The sequence below is a fragment of the Daucus carota genome, chromosome 4 (assembly GCF_001625215.2).
Source record: "Daucus carota subsp. sativus chromosome 4, DH1 v3.0, whole genome shotgun sequence".
NCBI lineage: Eukaryota > Viridiplantae > Streptophyta > Magnoliopsida > Apiales > Apiaceae > Daucus > Daucus carota.
The window spans coordinates 33,775,806-33,791,398 of NC_030384.2; the positions used below are offsets into that span (position 1 = coordinate 33,775,806).

A 15,593-nucleotide genomic window follows, 5' to 3' on the forward strand; every position below is an offset into this window, starting at 1 on the left:
ATGTCGTTCTGTTTTGAAGAAAAGACTCAGATCATTCATTGCTAGATGTATTCGTGATAAAGGTGAGTCCCATGCGTACTGTGTTAGGAATCATGGACAATGTACTATTTAGTATTTACATATTGATTTCACATAATATATTGTCTGAGTCGGGGGTATTCACGAAAACAGTCTCTCTATTCTTTAAAGTAGGGATATGGTCTGCGTACATTTTATCCTCCCTACACACTGCTCTAAGCAGGTGGGTATGTTTGGTTTGATTTAGTTTACAAGGCCAATGATGCTATCACATAGTTTATATTTATGAAATATAAAAATAAATTCTCAAACATTTGTATTTTGTAATTTTATTCAGTTTGTATCCTTTCATCCAAATTTAACTAATAAACATTAGCACACCTCAAAATTAAAAGTTAAACTGAGTTGTTAGATAGGAAATGTGACTCGCATTTTCAACCTTCGTTTTTTTATTTCTAACTCTGCACTCTTTCAGCTTTATTATATTCATCATCAATTTTCTAACTCTGCACTCTTTCAGCTTTATTATATTCATCATCATAATTTTTATCATTGTCATATTTGAAAAGGTAATGTGTATTCATAAATTATAAAATGTATGTAATTGAATTCTGAATAATATCAAAATTGTCGGGATATGAAGTCTGATACACTTCCTAGTTCCAACATATGTTAATTGGTACATAAATTATCAATTGAACAACAATTTTTGAACTGATATCATGATTGACTGGCAAATTTTCAAGTATATTGGTACCAATCCATATTTTAAGTCGAAAACTAATATTGTACATCACTGGCATCTCTCCAAACCCTAAAAAAAAAAAAAAAAAAAAAAAATCCTCTCAAGCTTCTTCCTTTTACCTAGCCGTCGTGAGGGGATTCCATCGGTTTTCACCGGTGGAAAGCCCCGAATCAATTATTTTCTTTGTTTTGCTCTTGTTTTTCAATAATACTCCTCCCCAGGTAAGAATTTCTATCTTTCAAGATTGTATCTTTGTTTGATAAAATCTTTTTTTGGGTGAGTTTTGTTCTCAATTTATTTGGATTTTGTTTATTCTCTCCTTGTGAGAGCTTGGTGTGTTTTGGTGTGATTCAATGTCCAGGACGTTAGATCTGCCAGATTTTCAAGAGATTGATTCAGTGGCAAAGATTTATATGGGGTTACAGTTACGATCGATAGTTCAAACGGATTTTGATGAAGTTTTGATGAAGGTTATATGTGTATATATCAAGTTCAACAAATCGCTTGATTGTGTCTTTATAAAGACTGCATTAATCAACGATATGATCTGTTTTATGTTTGTTCGACTCGATTGTTCTTGTAGATGCCGTATGGCTTTTCATTATTGAATTAATTTCCTTTTTTTCAAAAAAAATGTCGAAAACTACATATCAATACATGATAGATATGATATATGTGTAGAAATTTATTTTTGTAACAACTAATGTGCAGTATCGCGTCAAAAGAGATCAAGATCAATGAAGCATCAACAGATAAATAACTTTAGGATTCTTAAAGATAAGAAAAGAAATTATAAATATTCGAAGTTGTGAATTTCAAATACGGGACATAAAGATATGGGATGTTTAATATAACAATATCATGTTTCAGATATATTTAAAATAACGTCTTTCAATACTGATACACAAATGACTAATTGTTTGAAAACTAAGTTACTTATATTTGACCTTTTTTCTAAATGAATGAAACATGATATACTCTGATAAATATGTTTGAGTATGAATAAAAATAATTTCAGTCACAAGATATTACAACAATAATGTTCGTCAGAAGATAGTACTACCCCTAATGAAATTACACGAGCAATGAACGAATATGTGAATTCCTAATTTTGTAATGATTTCCTCTCATGTAGTATATATATTTTTTAACGTTAATGTAAAACTAATGCCCAATAATGTAGGTTTGCAAGAAATACAAAGTGAGTTTACTTAAAAGTTGTTGGACAAAAATTGTAAACACAACAACTTTAATTGTGAATTTATACACGGAATTTTTTAAAAAAAACTATTTTTTAATCGGACAAACAACCTATCAAAAAAAGTTTAATATAATTTTCCTGAAGTATTTTATTTATAATTGTTTCTCTTATTAGCTATCCTTTACAAGATAGATATATAGATAATTCAAATTGATTAAAAAATATATTTCCACTTATTATTTTTTAAGTTTCCTTTTTCAGAATCAAAGTTTATAGTTCATATTTTTTATTAACAAGAAGAAAAATTTAAAAATGATAAGTGAAAGAATACATTTTAATCATCTTAAATTACGTGTAAAAAGACAAACTGACAACTAAAAAAAGATAGAGGAAATATTAATATTTTGGTCAATGTATATTAAAAAATAGGTTTTTGAGCACTCGTTCATTAATTTTCTGCTACTCAAAATATGACCCTTATGATGATATCTTTGATAATAAAATGTTTATACATTCAAAATATTTTAAATTACATTTTTAAATGTTCAAAAATAAATTTTAATAACTAATAAAAGTTTTCTATAAAATTTCGAAATTAAAAAGACGCTGGGTTGTCAAAAATGATGTAAAGCAAACACCTTTTTACAGTTTAATTACACGTAGGCTTGTACTGTACCGGTAACTACTGAACCCTAGCGAGATACAACTAATTTGTAGGGTTTATTGCTCTGTTTCTCCCCCCTTTTCATTTCTCTTAATACCTCATCTCATCTATACACACAAGAACATCTTGTAGAGTGTGTATCTAATGGCGGGTCAGAAGATTGCTGTAGATGCTGTATCCAGATCCGATTCATCTAGACATATCAATTTTCATGTCCAGAGGAGGAATGATGATAAAATGAGGTTTAATCAGGGTCCGCGAAACTTTCGGATGGAGACTCTCAATTCCAAGAGCTCGAATTCAGAGAGGCGTAGTCCGAAATCTAAGGTGGACGGGTCGGATGGGTTGGAAATGGATCCTGATGAGCTCAATTTTCGGGTCACTTTTCGGAAAATTGTGAGCTTCTTTTTACTTCTTATGGGGTGCAGATTTAATGACATAGTAATTGTGATTTAGTTATTCTGTTATTTTATTTTTGTGAACTAGATGTGCTGTTTGTGTTTCGTTGATTTCATCAGAGATATAATTTTGTTAGTTATTTTTTAGATTCGTTTTGAACTGTTTTTGGGGTTTGTGTCTGAGCTCTGAGGTTGTTTGAGGTAGCGCTATATTATATTCTGCTGTTCGGGAAATTAGATAGCTGATCCGGTCTTATTAGTGAGCTTGCAATGTTCGACATATACAATGTAGTGTTGCATAACAAGGGAGTTGTACTAGAACCTAGAAATTGTAGTAAATGGTTCATGCCAGTGATGCGTGCGTGAGAATTCAAATTTGTGTACTGACTGGTGTGAAAAAAGTATATGTAGTGCAAAGCATTCTGTATTAAGATGTAAAATTAATTTGTTCAAATGTAAACTGGAGTAATTTCCATATCCTGTACTATCTTTGAATCTGAACTTGAGTAACTTCCTTTGGGTGAAATTTGTTTCTAATTGCAATTGTCTTGAAGTAGATACTAAATAATTTCAAATCTTCACAATATGGGAGTTTGTCATTTGTCATTCACTATTATTAATAACCTAGATTGTCATCCTATGTTGTATTTATCAACATTATAGTTAGAGGATGACCTTTAGTTACAATTTGAAATTTATGCCTTTTTTACATATGTTGATCAACATGCTATCGATGATTTACAGGGTGCTGGTCTGGCCAATCTTGGAAACACTTGTTTTTTGAATTCAGTATTGCAGTGTCTGACATACACTGAGCCTTTAGCAGCATATTTGCAGAGTGGAAAGCATCAGACTTCGTGTGAGTTAGTCAGTTGAGATAATACACATATCTCATCACCTATTTTCTGTAATATGTTTTAAAAATTGCATCACTTTAATTAGTTAGACAGGAAATCTTAATAAATTAAATTGCACAAGGGCAAATCTCATTGTGAAATCTGATCCACGTGCAGATTGTAGTCGACTTTCTTGGGATTATAAAAATTGTTTTTTCTAATACTCTATCTGTGTAGAGTTTCTAAGAGGGTCCTCTGGCTAGGTGACCTAGATTTAACTATTGACAACATTGTATTTATGAGTTCAGGTCCACGATGGTAAAAGTTTCTTCAGAACTTGAATCGCTTTGCTTTTGAGTTTTAACCCTTTCAAATTCTACTAAAGAAGTTTCATATCCATGTTCTGAATATAAATCTTGTATATCCATGACTCCAGTCTTGTCACGATGAACTGTTAGAAAATTTGGCAAAGAACTAAATGTTAATACTAGCTTTGATGGGGGAAATGGGGGCTAATTCGGGTTTCTGGTGGAAATCTGTCGCAAGAGAATTATAGTAACTCGATATATTGATCCAATAACTGATCCTCCTGAATTACAGCTTAAACTGTTATACATAACCAAAAATATGAAATACAATTTAAACAATAATATAACTAAACCTATTCTAGTATATTCTGTAAATGGGCTTCTAAAGCCTATAATATTGCTCCAAAATTGATTCTTTTGGTTTTTTGAAGGCTTGTTTTGCATCAAATTTTCTAGTTCCTGTTGCTATTAATTCTGGTTATGTTAAAGACATATAATTCTTCTTTTGTAATAATCTAATTTGTGAAGGTCGTACTTCTGGATTTTGTGCTCTGTGTGCTATCCAAAAACATGTTAGCCGTGCTCTGCAGTCACCTGGGAGAATATTAGCACCCAAGGAGATAGTCTCAAACTTGAGGTGTATCCTTTTATTGTAGTGAATTTTGTTGATTTATGATTAATAGGTCATACAAAAATCATTACGTACTTTTTTCGTAATGTTGTGTTTTTGTTTGTGTATTTTGATGTGGATTCTCCTTGCATTTTCTACCCTGACCCTTCAGTGCCACCTCTGAGTTACACTCAAATGTGGATAATGTGTCTGGCAGATTCCACTTCTTCTCCATTGTTTCATCTTGTATTTGGTAATTTTGTTTCTCATGTTCTTGGAGAAGCAATATATTAGATCAATCTTTTGCCAGACAATTTGAGTTAATAATCATTTTAATCCTCGGTGACTTGGTGTGGAAAAATTCTCCGTCAAGCTCTACGACATTTGTATTCTTATACAATGATACTTGGTAGTAATTTTTTCCCTGTCCTTCACCTGGTCATCAGAAGAATTATTAACAATTTGAGTTTATATCTAGGGTTCAGCATAATTTATTAAACTACATCAGTAATTTTCTAGTTAGTCAGCCACATCAGAGTCCTTTACACATCCCACAGTTTATGCAACTGGTTATTTCCCTACCTGAGTTAAAAATGTCATCTTCACCGTGCAAACTGCTGTATGATATGTTAGAAATCGTTCTTTTCTTTTTTCCTTGTGAATCCTTGACCATTGAATCAGGCATATCGCGTAGTTTTCGTAATTCTAGGCAGGAGGATGCTCATGAATACATGGTAAACTTGCTAGAATCAATGCACAAGTGCTGCTTACCTTCAGGAGTACCTAGTGAATCTCCGAGTGCTTATGATAGAAGTTTGGTTCACAAAATTTTTGGTGGCCGCCTCCGTAGTCAGGTAATGCTCTTATCTGCAAGGCATTTTCAGTTGTTGAATTAAGAGGAGCTAGACTCAGTATATCATTTTTATAAAGATGGTCTGATTTGTAAGATGTATTTCTGGAAGGATTTGCTTGCTGTGCCGCAAGACGGCAAGAGCATTCTCTTTGCTTTTGGTTGTTATGCCCTGCTTTTTTTTTTCTTGCTGATTTCTCATACTCGTTTCAGGTGAAATGTATGCAATGTTTGTCCTCTTCCAACAAATTTGATCCATTTATAGACTTGAGCCTTGAAATTGTAAAAGCAGATTCTTTGTATAAGGCACTTGCTCATTTCACAGCCGAAGAACAGTTAGACGGTGGGGCGAAGCAATATCAGTGCCAACACTGTAAGCAGAAAGTTAGGGCTCATAAACAGCTTACCATACACAAGGCACCTTATGTACTGACTATTCATTTGAAGAGGTTTGGGTCATATTTAGTTGGACAAAAGATAGACAAAAGGATCCATTTCGGCCCTACATTGGACCTAAAACCCTTTGTAACTGATCCTTATGTAAGTTCGCTTTATGACCCTATCTTGTTAAAAACATTACAGAAGATTTTAGGTGTCTGTATTATGGAATTTAACCATTTGATGAGAAAATTAAATTATATTCAGTTATTCACCATCTTTGAGAAAAGTAATCTATTTTACCTTTTTTTTAAAAGAAAATTACATGTATGCTACATGTCTGGTTGGTTCTTCAAAATGTATAATGGAACATTAATGGTTAAAAAAAGATTACGTTTTTTGTTGATAATGTGAAACTAGGTATTGGTGGTTTTGTTAATATTTATTATTATGTCAATCAATTTGTTTAGTTTATATGCTTTAAAATGATACCTATGCCTCTGTAACGTCATATATTTGTATTTTTGCTTATGTTGATGTGGTTAAGAGTAGCATACAACATGTGTTGTATATATCTTATGTTACTTTGTTATTGACTTGTTAATTTTGCCCTTTATCTTGCAGGATAGGGATTTGAAATACACCCTTTATGGTGTCTTGGTTCATGCTGGATGGAGTACTCATTCTGGGCATTATTACTGCTTTGTGCGCACATCAAGTGGCATGTGGTACTCCCTTGACGACAATCAGGTAGTTGGGATAGCATAATCTGTGGGAGTGTATGTGTGTATTAATTGATTTAAAAGAAATTTATAGTTGAATACACCACCCTTTACCAGAAAATGATGATGATTTAGATTTGTGATCATCTACCTGCCCTCTTCACCCTTTACTTGAAAACAAATCATTAATGAGGATTTTTTTTTTTTGGCCCTAATTGTATTTGTTGATTTGATAAAATATAATTGCTCACATATGTTACATTTGAAAATTTATTGTTGTTACATATGGTGATTAACAGGTTGTTCAAGTCAGTGAGAGGAAGGTTTTGGAGCAAAAAGCTTACATGTTGTTCTATTATCGAGATACTAGAAATCCAGTATTTAAGAAGGCAGATCAGAAAGACAACATGTCTGCAAATGCTATGGGAAGGCCTATGTCTTCTAATCTCAAACAAGAATCAAAAGAAGCCATCCAGAGTGCACAAACAAACACGGTATTGGATAGTAAAGCAACTTCTCTTGCTCAGGGAGACTCATCATTAAATGCAGCTTTGTTGCTGAAAAACTCTCAAAAAGATTGCTCTAGTAAGGTTTTTAGCAGCGTAACTACTGAACAGCACCCAATGCCTAAGAAAGACCCTTTGCTGGGACCTCATTCAAATTCGCCGCTGTTAAAGGATTCTTTGAAGACTACTTCTGTCACGAGCCAAGAAGACGGAGATTGTATGCCACAAAAAAATATATCTTGTACTGGTTCTCTTAAAATACAAAATATGATGAATTCAACTGATGTTATTGTCAAATCTGGTTCAGATGAAAATTGTAAAGAAGGTACTGATTCTGTTACTGGTAAAGATTCCCTGAAGTCAGATTCTGTTGCTGGTAAAGATACCCTGAATTCAGTCTCTAAATTACCAGATGACACAGCTCAGGCGAGCCCTAAGAAGGATCTTAATGCGGTAATTGCTATATCATCCAACTGTTGCACCCTTCAGACATCTCGTGGGATTACTTTAGGGCAGGAGGTCTCTGGAAAGGTATCTATTTCCTTATAAAAACAACATACTGGGTTTGTCATACAATATGTACTTACATGGTTTTTTTTTTTTTTGGTAGAATCATGGAGTCGTCTCCGAATTGGATCCTTGTGTGGGATCAAAAGAACAGACCTTGTTGCCTCCTAGTTCAACAATTAGAGAAAATTGTCAGGTAATGATCTGCTAATTTTAGTATTTTAGAGGCTAGATAGCTAGGTCTTCCTACTCACATATTCTTTAAAAATATATGTAGGAAATGAAAGATATCCAATCAGCAGAATCATCGGGCCTGCCAAACAGAACATCAGTACAAAAGACTGTACTTACAGGGAGGCATGTCAAGCAGATGAAGAAGCTTCCAAAGTATCCAATGATGAAAATGCAGCTTAGCTCAAATATTTTTATGGCAGCGTCTTTACGTGTGCGCAAGAAAAAGCATAAAAGAAACAAAAAATGCATATCAGAGACCAGACATCTCAGTGAGAAGATTTTGGTGGATGCAAATGGCATACCATTAGATCTTCAGCCATCTACTTGCAATGGGTCCCAGCCTTTTTATAATATGGCTAGGTCGCAAAGAAAAGTGAAAAAAGCTCAGTCCAAGAAGAATAAAAAGAGTGACGTCAATAATTTGGTTTTAAACTCCAAGGTTGATTCTGTGACGGGGGTCACCGATGGAGAGGTTGTTAAAGGAGTTGGTCAGAATTGTGATGTGCTTACTTATCAATCAATGAAGAGTTGTATAACTGGTTCAGAAGCAAATGAATGGAATGTCAGAGGAGATTATAACTCAAAAGATAGCACAAAACAGTCGATGCAGAAGGGTGTGGTCGGTATGCTCACCAGAGGCCTAGAGGAGACGATAGGTTAGTTTATCTGGGATTTTAGTAAGCCTTTTCAGTTTTTCAAGTATTATATTCTTAGTGCAGATACTTAATGGCTATTGCATAAGAATATGAATGCTGCCACATCAGCTTCCGATTACTAAATGTTTTATCGTTTTGTTGATTTATTGCAGTTGCACGTTGGGGTGAGTTAGACTCCCAGTCGCAAATGATAGATACCAGTAGTCTGAACGAGTTTGCTATTGGTTATGTTGCAGATGAATGGTAAGTCGAATGCTCGTAGAAAGGACAGTGTGTTATCTTAATTACAAAAACCAGATATCTTCAGTTTCTTACTTTCTAGGAGCATAACATCATAAATCCCCTATCCTGACATGTTTAAAATCAAGAACTTGCTATATATTATAACCATAAAAATAGATCATGAACTCTAAGCATGAGAAACATGTTGATGTGGTCGGTAAGACACTAATAAACATTGGATTAGGAAGCAACGTGCAGTATATGCCCTTGAATTTTCTTTGTAGACATGAAACTGAATCATATCTGTATATGCAATATAGAGAAGCCTGGTTGTGTATTTCAGTGATGCTTTTTCAACCCCTCAAGAACTGGTCAGTTAAGTGCTTTAATTGTTCTGCACTTCTGCTATCATTCCTCTTCATCGTACAAATATGATGAATACTTACTAATCAAGGAAAAACTGTGCTGTATGTTTGTATTTTATTAAGGCATTATATTTATCAGGGGATATAGTGGACTATTTAGGTGTATGTCTTTTACACATTTGTTCTATATCCATACCCTAAAGTAGATCTGTCATGAGCTAAGCACTACCTTGGTTTGTCTTAGAATTACATATTGATTGCCTATGCTTGCTTTTCAGGGATAAAGAATATGATCAAGGGAGGAGGAAGAGAATACGAAGTTGCAAGCATGACTTCAGCAAACGAAATCCATTCCAAGAAATCGCGACCATGAATGCCAAGGTAAAAAGGGCAAGGATGGACCAGTCTGACTCTGGAAACAGGCCATTCAGGATATGACAGAGCTGTTTCTTTTACATCCGGATCCAGAAAACCCAACATGTTGCTCTATGAGTGTTATATAAGCTAACAGTGGCAAGCTGAAGCTGGGCAGCTAATACAACTACACAAGTTGGCGAGTTTAAACTGATTTGAGGAAGTTGACCTTTTGATCGAGAGCCTAAGATAGATAGAGTACATTCCTTATACCTACAAAAGATGAAATTCTCCCTTTTGATTCAGAGCCTAAGGTTTGTTGATTTAGTACATCCCTACAAAAGCGGAGATAATGTATTTCTGTTACCTTTTTGTTCGAGGAATGTACTATTACTGCTCTCTACAGAGGGTAAATACCTGCGGAATTCTATTCATATTGTATTTGCTGATGATAAAACCGTTTCTTTGTTTACCTTTAATTTTTGTTGTTGGCTGAAGATCAATCGAGTATGAAGAAACTTTTATGTTGAACATCCAAATCCATTTTTCCAATCAAAGAGAGTGAATAAATAAAGCTAGAGGCCTTTTCCACCCATCTTATACACGTTATTTATTTACACGCGTTACCTGACCCGAAAACTTTCAAGTTACGGATTACTATACGGAGAGAACAACGTGCGAGATAATAGTGACTAAATATTATGATAAAGATTGTAAGGAAATATGATGCAGAAGTGGAATGAGTATAAGTGAAAGCGTTGCATCCGTAACACAAAGGGCATGCTTTGATAGCATGAGTGGTTGATTGGTGATGATTTGCTCGTAGAGACCGCTGTCTTGATCGATGCACATGACTTTAAATTCTTGTTTAAGAGCATATGTATCAATGCTGTAAAAAACTGTTTCTAAAAATGGTCCCCTACATCCAATTTTTAGTTGCCTTCTGCTCATCTGTTTTCCGCTGATTAAGTTTAGCAAGCAGGATCTTAGATTAGTGAATAGAAAAGAATGTGATTTGATCCAAGTTGTTTGACAAAGGGACAAAAGCTTTTAAACTTTTGTTGCTTTTCTTAGTTGGCCTTTTCTTGATTCTGCAGAGCTAGTCCACTAAAGTTCAAGGTTCATTCATTCCCTTGTGCAAAACTTGCCCCCCCTCTGTATTGTGACCTTTGGTTTTCGATAACCTATCCACCATTGTTCTCCCTGCTAGTTATAGTAATGGATATCTTGCGATAATGCCATTTCAAAATGTTGCCATTGTGAATTTAGTATCTTGTTTCTCAATGTGTGTATGCATGTATTTCTAACAGAATGTTGTAGTCAAGAATTGGGAGAGAAAGAGAGGTCTTGGGTCTTTCAATGGGTGTCGGTCGCTTTGGTTTGTTTCTGCTAGTCACATTGTTCTTTAGGCCATCTATTTGTCAGCAGCCTAATACAGATGGGTACTTTTTGTCTGAATTCTTGAAAGATATGGGAGCAAATTCATCTCTGGTTCGCAGCTTTTCCACCGATGTTTGTTCATGGCAAGGTGTATCTTGTGATGCTAATGGAGAAAATGTTGTCAAGTTTGTAGCTTCTGGTTTGGGTCTAGCCGGTTCAATCTCTGATGTTACTATTGGCAAGCTGAGAAACCTTCAATATTTGGATTTAAGCAGTAATAAAATCACCTATCTGTCGGCTGATTTCTGGAGTCTAGGGTCACTCAAGGTCCTCAATCTTTCATTTAATGAAATCTCTGGGAACCTCCCAAGCAACATTGGCAACTTTGGTCTACTTGAAAGCTTAGACATTTCTTTCAACAATTTTTCGGGAAATATACCTGAAGGCATCAGCTCCCTTACTAGTCTGCAAGTTCTAAATCTCCAGCATAACGGATTTCAGTCAAATATTCCTCCAGGGATGCTGAATTGCAAGTCCCTTGTGTCAATGGATTTTTCAAGGAATCAGCTACATGGTTTTCTTCCTATAGGTTTTGCTGCTGCATTTCCCAAGCTCGAGTCTTTGAACATTGCTGGCAATCAAGTCCAGGGGCGCGGTTCAGATTTTTCAGGCATGGTCTCTGTCACCTTTCTCAACATTTCACGTAATCTTTTCCGGGGTTCTGTGGTTGATATATTCGGGGGGCCACTTGAGGTGATTGATTTAAGCCACAATCAGTTCCAAGGTCACATATCTCAGGTAAATATTAGTTCTAGGTTCCATTGGTCTAATTTAGTATATCTTGACTTGTCTGAAAATCAACTTAGTGGAATGTTTTTTGATAGCTTGAACGAAGCTCAGAATCTGGAGTACCTAAATCTTGCATACAATAGATTCTCTGAACAAAAGTTTTTGCAAATTGGTAACTTCCCTAATTTAGAGTATTTGAACTTGTCAGCAACTAATTTGATAGGCCTTATACCTGATGAAATCCAGTTGTTAAGTAACTTGAGAGCTATCGATCTTTCTGAAAACCATCTCTGCAGTCAAATTCCACCTTTTAGCACAAGAAGACTCCAGACATTTGATGTCTCGTATAACAACCTAACTGGAAACATCCCTTCATCAATTCTAGAGAAACTGCCTTTGATGGATAGGTTTAACTTCTCATACAATAGATTAACTCTTTGTCCTACTCTAGTCTCTGTTGAAACCCTCAAAACAGCTTTTATTGGATCATTGAGCAGCTGCCCAATTGCTGCAAACCCAAGTCTTTACAAAAGGAAAACTGCTACGCATAAGGGGCTCGAGCTCTCTCTGGTCTTAGCCCTCTTATTAATCTGTTTACTCGCGGGGTTGCTGATTTTGGCCTTTGGTTGCAGAAGAGAAACCAGAATGTGGGCCATGAAGCAACATTCTTACAATGAAGAGCAAAATCTCTCAGGCCCTTTCTCATTTCAGACCGACTCCACCACTTGGGTGGCTGATGTTAAACTCGCTACTTCAGTCCCAGTAGTGATGTTTGATAAGCCTTTGCTGAAATTTACATTTGCAGACCTCTTGTCCGCGACTTCAAACTTTGATAGAGGCACATTATTGGCTGAAGGGAGGTTTGGACCTGTTTATAGAGGCTTTTTACAAGGTGGAATTCATGTAGCAGTCAAAGTTTTAGTCCACGGATCTAATATGACAGATGACGAAGCTGCAAGAGAGCTTGAGTATCTTGGTAGAATAAGGCACCATAATCTTGTTCCACTGACTGGATACTGCTTAGCTGGTGATCAAAGGATTGCCATTTATGATTACATGGAGAATGGAAACTTACAAAATTTGCTTCATGACCCGCCACCCGGGCTTCAAACTACAGAAGATTGGAGTGCAGACTCATGTGAAGATGATAAAAACTGTGAAATTCAGAATGTTGGGTCTGAAGAGTTGTTCACAACATGGAAATTCAGATACAAAATTGCGCTTGGTACTGCCAGGGCACTGGCATTTCTCCACCACGGGTGCTCTCCTCCTATAGTTCACAGCGATGTTAATTCTTGCAGCGTTTTTCTTGATATGAACTTGGAACCAAGATTGTCTGATTTTGGACTGTCAAAGATATTTGGGCATGGTCTTGAGAATGAGATTGCTCACGGAACACCAGGATACGTGCCACCTGAGTTACTTGAGCCCGAAACTGGCTCACCTAGAGGAGCCAGAGCCACACCAAAATCTGACGTTTATGGATTCGGAATCATTCTCTTTGAGTTAATAACAGGGAAAAATCCTGCAACAGATGCCACATTGGTTAGCTATGTGAGAGGATTAGTAAAGAAAAACGAGGGCTCAAGAGCTATTGATCCTAAAATCCGCGGAATAGGACCTGACTCTCACTTTGAGGAGGCCTTAAAGATTGGATACTTATGCACCGCGGATCTTCCCTCTAAGCGACCAAGCATGCAACAAGTGATAGGACTTCTTAAGGATATCGAGCCGTCGATTTATCAGTGACAGGGTTCCAAGTTCATTTCATAGAATTTATGTGAATAATCTCACTTTGTGTTGTCAGAGTTTTTTATGCATATGTAATAACTGTAGTTCTCAGGTAAAAACACTGTTTTATTAACCAGCCTTCTAAATTGTCCGTATTGTTGGATCTTTCACTATAGTGCTGAACTGCTTATATCACAGTACAAGGAGTAGAGTAGCAGAAGCTGGAAATTGGAATGTTACTGACTTGCTGTACTTTCTCTTGATATAACTGCTAGACCAAAAAAAACACTACAAACAGTAAAGACAAAAAGATATTTTTGTTTGTTTGTTGCAGTCCTCAAAATCTCCGGTTCGGCCAATTAATCCGGATTAACAAGGAGTCTCTCCGATTGTGTGAAATTCGATTAATGTAAATTTACTTAAATGATAGTAGTATGTTATTGTTGAAATATGAAATCTATTTTGGGATCTTTTTCTAATATCTTAAGATTTTAGATGGACCGATTCTCAACATGATATTAGAACTCTGGTTTGGCAAAGATCTCAGAATCTCAGATGGACTTTATAATATCCTACTTTTGATTTGATTAATCCTTACTACCCTATCTGGTCATGATTAATCATTTGTGTTGGATGGACTTTATAATATGTCGTGATCCATTTGTTTGAGATGGACTTTATAATATCTGACTTTTGATTTGATTAATCCTTCCGATTAACACCGATCATGTGATTAATTCATTTGTTTTAGATGAACTTTATAATATCCGAATTTTGATTTGATTAATCCTTCCGATCATCTGATTAATTCCTAATCAGTGATCAGTACCTCTGTCTTATCCGATTTTCGAATTTTCCGATGGTGGTCTGTTGTAAGATTGTTAAGAAATTTCTCTGTAAGAGGCTGGCTGTGTTCACTTCATAGAAAGGAATGAGGGGAGAATGGAATGAAAAATTATATAGAAGTTTTAAGGAGAAAAAAAGAAAGCATGAAATAATAGGGACAAAATATGAATGTAGTTAAATTTCTTTTGAGAAAATAGGTAAAGAAACATGATGTAGAGATGGAATGAGCATTCCTTTCAAAATATATGGGTTAGAATTATAGTTAAAATAATATGATTGGAATGATTGAAGGAATGAAAAAATATATACATTTTCTTTAAGCAACACCATTTTATAGTACAAAATTCATTCCATTCTCCCTCCATTCAATTCATGCCAAGTGAACACAACCTAAGAGCACTACTGCATTGCAGGGGGATTGCCATTTTCTGTTGTTATATTCATGTTTGAGGTGTATGTATAACCGACACAGCAGAATGACATTTCAGCATAACGTGGTCACGGACCACAGTATAGAAAATGCAGCACTCTTATGAATTTAGTGCAGCTTGTTTGTATTTGCTGCAAAGTCTCCGTCACATATTGGTTTCTTCCGTGATTGTATTTTTCCTTATCTTTTCGTATCAACTTGTAGTTTTCCATGCTTTCTATGTTACCGACTTGTAGTTTTTTCTCAAGGTAGTTGGATTGGAGACATATCCCATTCATATTCGAAAATTTCATATACTCATATCCGATTCAAATTTAATTAAATTTAAACTTGAAATTTGAAATCCAATTCCAATTCATCGAATTACGGCCTTAACAAGAATCAAATTCTAGGAATCTTGTAAACAAGCTGTAGTTTTTATTCTTAATCTCAATTTCATAAACATTAAATTTAAACAATAATCCAAATTTTTTGAATAATTAAAAACAAATAAAAGAACATATACATACAATATATGTATATTATATATACATACAATATATTTACACAGACGATATTCGGTTTCCTGTTTCGACCGGATTTGAATTTGTGTCGAATTTCGGTTCGAAATAGCTAAGATTCACATATAAACTAATTCAGTTTTAAAAGTTAAATTTAAATTTATTTGAAAACTCGGTAGATTTTATATCTTCAATGTGTTAATACACAATTTCTTTTTTATTTTTGTAAAAATTTATACTCCCCCGTCTCTTTTGACGTTTAACTAATCAAATTGATTATAGTTTGATTGAAATTAATATGTATTACATAATTGAAAAAAATTATGCAATCAAAAAATAATCT

The 15,593-nt window shown here is 34.9% G+C and overlaps 2 protein-coding genes across 4 annotated transcripts; both read left to right on the forward strand.

Moving 5' to 3' along the window:
* The first annotated feature begins 2,651 nt into the window (after window positions 1-2,651).
* On the forward strand, window positions 2,652-10,053 carry LOC108218720 (ubiquitin carboxyl-terminal hydrolase 23). 3 transcript variants are annotated; one of them, XM_017391801.2, is made up of 12 exons: window positions 2,653-3,024; window positions 3,771-3,885; window positions 4,699-4,809; window positions 5,462-5,634; window positions 5,844-6,170; window positions 6,633-6,758; window positions 7,030-7,453; window positions 7,544-7,767; window positions 7,847-7,939; window positions 8,021-8,633; window positions 8,786-8,876; window positions 9,499-10,053. In XM_017391801.2, exons 1-12 carry the CDS (start codon window positions 2,773-2,775, stop codon window positions 9,656-9,658), a joined length of 2,709 nt encoding a protein of 902 aa, XP_017247290.1. In that variant the 5' UTR covers window positions 2,653-2,772; the 3' UTR covers window positions 9,659-10,053. The 3 variants fall into 3 exon arrangements, with proteins under 3 accessions (XP_063947339.1, XP_017247290.1, XP_017247289.1); XM_064091269.1 differs by having other exon boundaries at window positions 2,652-3,024; window positions 7,030-7,755; window positions 9,499-9,812; XM_017391800.2 differs by having other exon boundaries at window positions 7,030-7,767.
* A 744-nt stretch (window positions 10,054-10,797) lies between these two features.
* Window positions 10,798-13,632, forward strand: LOC108216775 (probable LRR receptor-like serine/threonine-protein kinase At2g24230). The gene has a single exon (XM_017389614.2). It carries the CDS (start codon window positions 10,934-10,936, stop codon window positions 13,490-13,492), a length of 2,559 nt encoding a protein of 852 aa, XP_017245103.1. The 5' UTR covers window positions 10,798-10,933; the 3' UTR covers window positions 13,493-13,632.
* Window positions 13,633-15,593: the final 1,961 nt, after the last annotated feature.